The sequence below is a fragment of the Colobus angolensis genome, unplaced genomic scaffold (assembly GCF_000951035.1).
Source record: "Colobus angolensis palliatus isolate OR3802 unplaced genomic scaffold, Cang.pa_1.0 Scaffold34, whole genome shotgun sequence".
Taxonomy (NCBI): Eukaryota; Metazoa; Chordata; class Mammalia; order Primates; family Cercopithecidae; genus Colobus; species Colobus angolensis.
The window spans coordinates 4,832,111-4,835,832 of record NW_012116710.1 but is presented as its reverse complement, the minus strand read 5'-3'; the positions used below and the strand labels follow the sequence as shown (position 1 = coordinate 4,835,832).

At 56.1% G+C, this 3,722-nt stretch overlaps 1 protein-coding gene across 1 annotated transcript in view; it reads right to left on the bottom strand.

Annotated features, from left to right (window-relative positions):
- The window catches only part of SIPA1L3 (signal-induced proliferation-associated 1 like 3), a 328,322-nt gene that overhangs the window by 54,657 nt on the left and 269,943 nt on the right, over positions 1-3,722 (bottom strand). Inside the window, exons 14-15 of the mRNA XM_011952514.1 lie at positions 3,515-3,633; positions 988-1,415 (exon numbers count right to left, since the gene is read on the bottom strand). Coding sequence (XP_011807904.1) covers positions 988-1,415; positions 3,515-3,633 — 547 coding nt within the window. The remainder of the gene's footprint in view (positions 1-987; positions 1,416-3,514; positions 3,634-3,722) is intronic.

The window sequence follows — 3,722 nt, the reverse complement described above, 5'->3', positions numbered from 1 at the left end:
AGAATGCCGTAAACCTGGAAGGCGGAGCTTGTAGTGAGCCGAGATCCGGCCACTGCACTCCAGCCTGGGCGACAGAGTGAGACTCCGTCTCAAAAAACAAACAAACAAACAAACAAGCAAAAAACACCAATGCATGTTCTCAGGTCTCTCGCTCCGACCTACTGAATCAGAAACGCTGGGTGGGGCCCAGCAGCTGGGCTGAACAAGCCTTCAAGGGCTTCTTTGGGGACCATTGCCCTATACTGTAGAGCCTGGAAGGCCAAACCATGACCTTCCAGACCTCCTTGTAGCTGGGATGGCCCCGTGACGCCAGCTGCTGAAAGGGGTTCTGGGAAAGTGTTTGCTTTCTCCATAGAAAGGGAAAGGTGCTTGAAGGCTGCCACCTTTCCCTCTGTTCTCTGCCCCCGACTGCCACTCGCCAGACACCACAGCTCCATCTCAAGGCAGGGAGACACGAGCCAGCACGGTAAAGATGCCGAGCAGGGAGATACAGAGCGCCAATCCTTGAGGCTCTCCATGAGCCGCATCACTAACCTGGCTCTGCCCTCTCTGGACTTCATGTCAGGGGACTGTTTGTTATACCTCTACTTGTTTAAGCCATAGTGGGTCAGGTTTCCTATTGCCTCCAGTCAAATGCACTCTAACAGATACAGTCTGTGACCCTTGAGAAAGCATACAAACTTTTGGTCTCAGCAGAGAGCAAAGAAAAAAGAGACAGAGGGTCAGAGAGAACCAGAGACTGTTGAAAACAGAGAGACAGAAGGCCAGGGGTTTCTTTCCCTCCACCTGGGGTCCCTGAAGGCTGATGGATGGGCAGTAAGGCAGAGGTCCATGAGCACCTTAATTCTGTCAGCAAACCAGTGACTAGGCGCGTGCATTCGTGAGTGTGTTTCTGGGGAGGAGAATCCCACCCACCATCAGGACCCTAGAAGTAGAACTGGCAGAAGTGGAAGGTGGCCAGAACCCAGACTAGGTTCAAGAGCTTACCTGGGCTGCCTTGGCGGGTCTCGGCTGCCCCCTGCCAGTCCCGTGGGGGTGCTGGAGCCGGAGGAATACAGCTTCGGTCGGTAGCCCTTGCTTTGGCCAGCAACTGCGGGGGCAGGGGAGACCTCCCGCCGCCTGTCTGTGTGGTGGGACCTCCCGGCAGCCTCGCGACCCCCGCCACAAAGGCCCATACTTCCAGGGGGCTTGTGTGGCTTGGCGGGCCGTGGAACCTTGGCCAGGGACATGCAGCTGGGGCTGGAGGTATAGAGGGTGGTGTCGATGCCACTGTCGCTGGAGCCACCCTTAGAGAGGGGGTCTTGCTCCGGCTCCAGGGGGTCCAGGGGGTCGAACCAGCGGTCGTCGCTGTGGCTGCTGGATGCGTTGCTGGAGAGGGTGTTGCTGCTGGAATGACTTGAGTACTGAGGTTCTCCCTGAGGGGCAAGAGAAGCGTGTCATTCCCAGACTCCAGGGCAGGGGTGCATCTTCCCTCGCTGGGTCCTCCCTCCGCCTGGGCCTGAACCCTGGGACCAGACAGCTTCAAATCCTGGCTTCTCATCTACTGGCTGTGTTACCTTGGGCAAGTGATTTACCGTCCCTTTGCCTCAGTTTCCACATCTGTACAATGGAGGGTGAGAGTAAGCCTGCTTAATGGGGCTGCTCGGAGGAACAAATGACATCACATACAGAACGTGCTTCCCACACCTCAGACTCAGAGAATCTAAGACTGAGCTCGGCACCGTTTTCCCTGTCTCAGTGACTCCAGCCATGTTTTCAGCTGCCCCTGCCAAGAGCCGTGGACTCACCTTGACCCCGCTTTTGCTCTCACTCACGTCCAGCCCAACAGCAAACCCTGCTGCCCGCGTCCTCAACACAGATCCGGGACCTGTCACTTCCTGCTCCACGGCTCCGCCTGGTCCTGTCCATGCCTGTCCTGTCCTCTCCCCGGTGCCAGTGCAGCAGCCTCCTCCCTGGTCTCTCTGCACCCTCATCCCCGTTTATTCCCCATGCTCAGCCAGTGGGAGGCTGGGAACACCTGAGTTAGATTATGTCCCCCACCTGTGGCTCCATCTTACTCCAGGCACAAGTGAGAGTTCCCACCACGGCCCACGGGGCTTTGATGCTTGGGTTCCGGTTTCCGACGTCATCTCCCCTCCCTCCCGATCACGTTGCTGCAGCCATGGTGGCCCCCTTGCTGTTCTCTGAACACACTGGGCACTCCCCCTCAGGGCCTCTGCACCTGCTGCTCCCTCTGCCTGTAATGCTCTTCCCTGAGGGATCTTCGTGGGCTGCTCCTTCCTTCACTCCAGGTTTCTGCTCACAGGTCACCCCCTCAAAGGCCCTCTCTGACCATGTCATCCTCGAGCTGCAGTGCTTGTCACTCTCTCCCCTGGACTGTGCGTTTTCTTTTCTTTCTTTTCTTTTTTTTTTGAGGTGGAGTCTCGCTTTGTTGCCCAGGCTGGAGTGCAGTGGTATAATCCTCCGCTTCCTGGGTTGAAGCGATTCTCATGCCTCAGCCTTCCAAGGAGCTGGGATTACAGGTGCCTGTCATCATGCCTGGCTAATTTTTGTATTTTTAGTAGAGATGGGGTTTTATTAGGTTGCCCAGGCTGGTCTCGAACTCCTGACTGCAGCTGATCCAACCGCCTTGGCCTCCCAAAGTGCTGGGATTACAGGCGAGAGCCACTGCACCCAGCCCGCGCTTTTTCTTGTACAACAGATCTGTTTATCTTCTTACTGCTTGCTGCCCTCACTGGGAAGTCAGCTAGCTGAGGACAGGGCTGGTCTGTCCTCTTCATCATCATGGTCCCAATGCCTGGAGTGTTGTAAGGGCTTGTCAAACACCCACTGAATGAATGGATACAAAGAGATAGCCAAGAGCCCCTGTAAACTATCTACGCCTCTTGGACACACAGGACTACATTTCCTAGCCTTCCTGGGACATGTAAGACTACATTTCCCAGCCTCCCTTGCAGTTAGGTGTGGCAACGTGATGGAATGGAAGTGATTCATGCCATTTCCAGGCCTGGGCTAAAAAACACCTCCCACGTGATCTTTTCTCTCACTCACCTCCAGTGCTGGAAAGATGCAGGGACCTAGCAGAGGGCTTGGAACCTCTGAGGAAGAGCAGAGTCACAAGAGGGAGGGAGCCTGGGCTCTGAATCACCATGTGGATGGTGGGTAGATGCTCACTGAATGCCTGCACTGCACTGTTACAGGAGAGGGAAATCCACTTCCACTGTATGAGGTCACTGAGATTCGGTGCTGTCTGTTACGGCAGCCGATTTACCATGACTGATGGAACAAAGAGGAAACTGCAGCTCGAGGGGGTAAAGAGATTTGCCTAAGATGACTGCTGACGAGGGCTGGAGCCAGAATGTGAACCTGGCTGTTACCAACTCCAGACCAAGTATTCAACCCCTCAGCTGAGTGGAAGGTGGCGGAGGTGGAGGATGTGCCCAAGTGTGAAGCTCAGAGGCCACACCCAGGTAGGCCTGGCTCCCCCGGTGGGGAGGGTGGTGCCCAGACTCACTTTGGAATGCCTGTTGGGGGAATCTTTGCCTGCTGCATCCTGCCTGGACGGGTGCTTGTTCCCGCTGCTTCCGGCTATGGCTGAGAGCCTGGCCTGGGCGGGCACATGCCACAAAGGCTCTGTAGGAAAACAGGAGACACACCAGTGGTTAGGAGTGACTCAGGCCAGGGCCTAAAGAATCCGGCCCCTCTGCCAGCCTGTCTGCTCA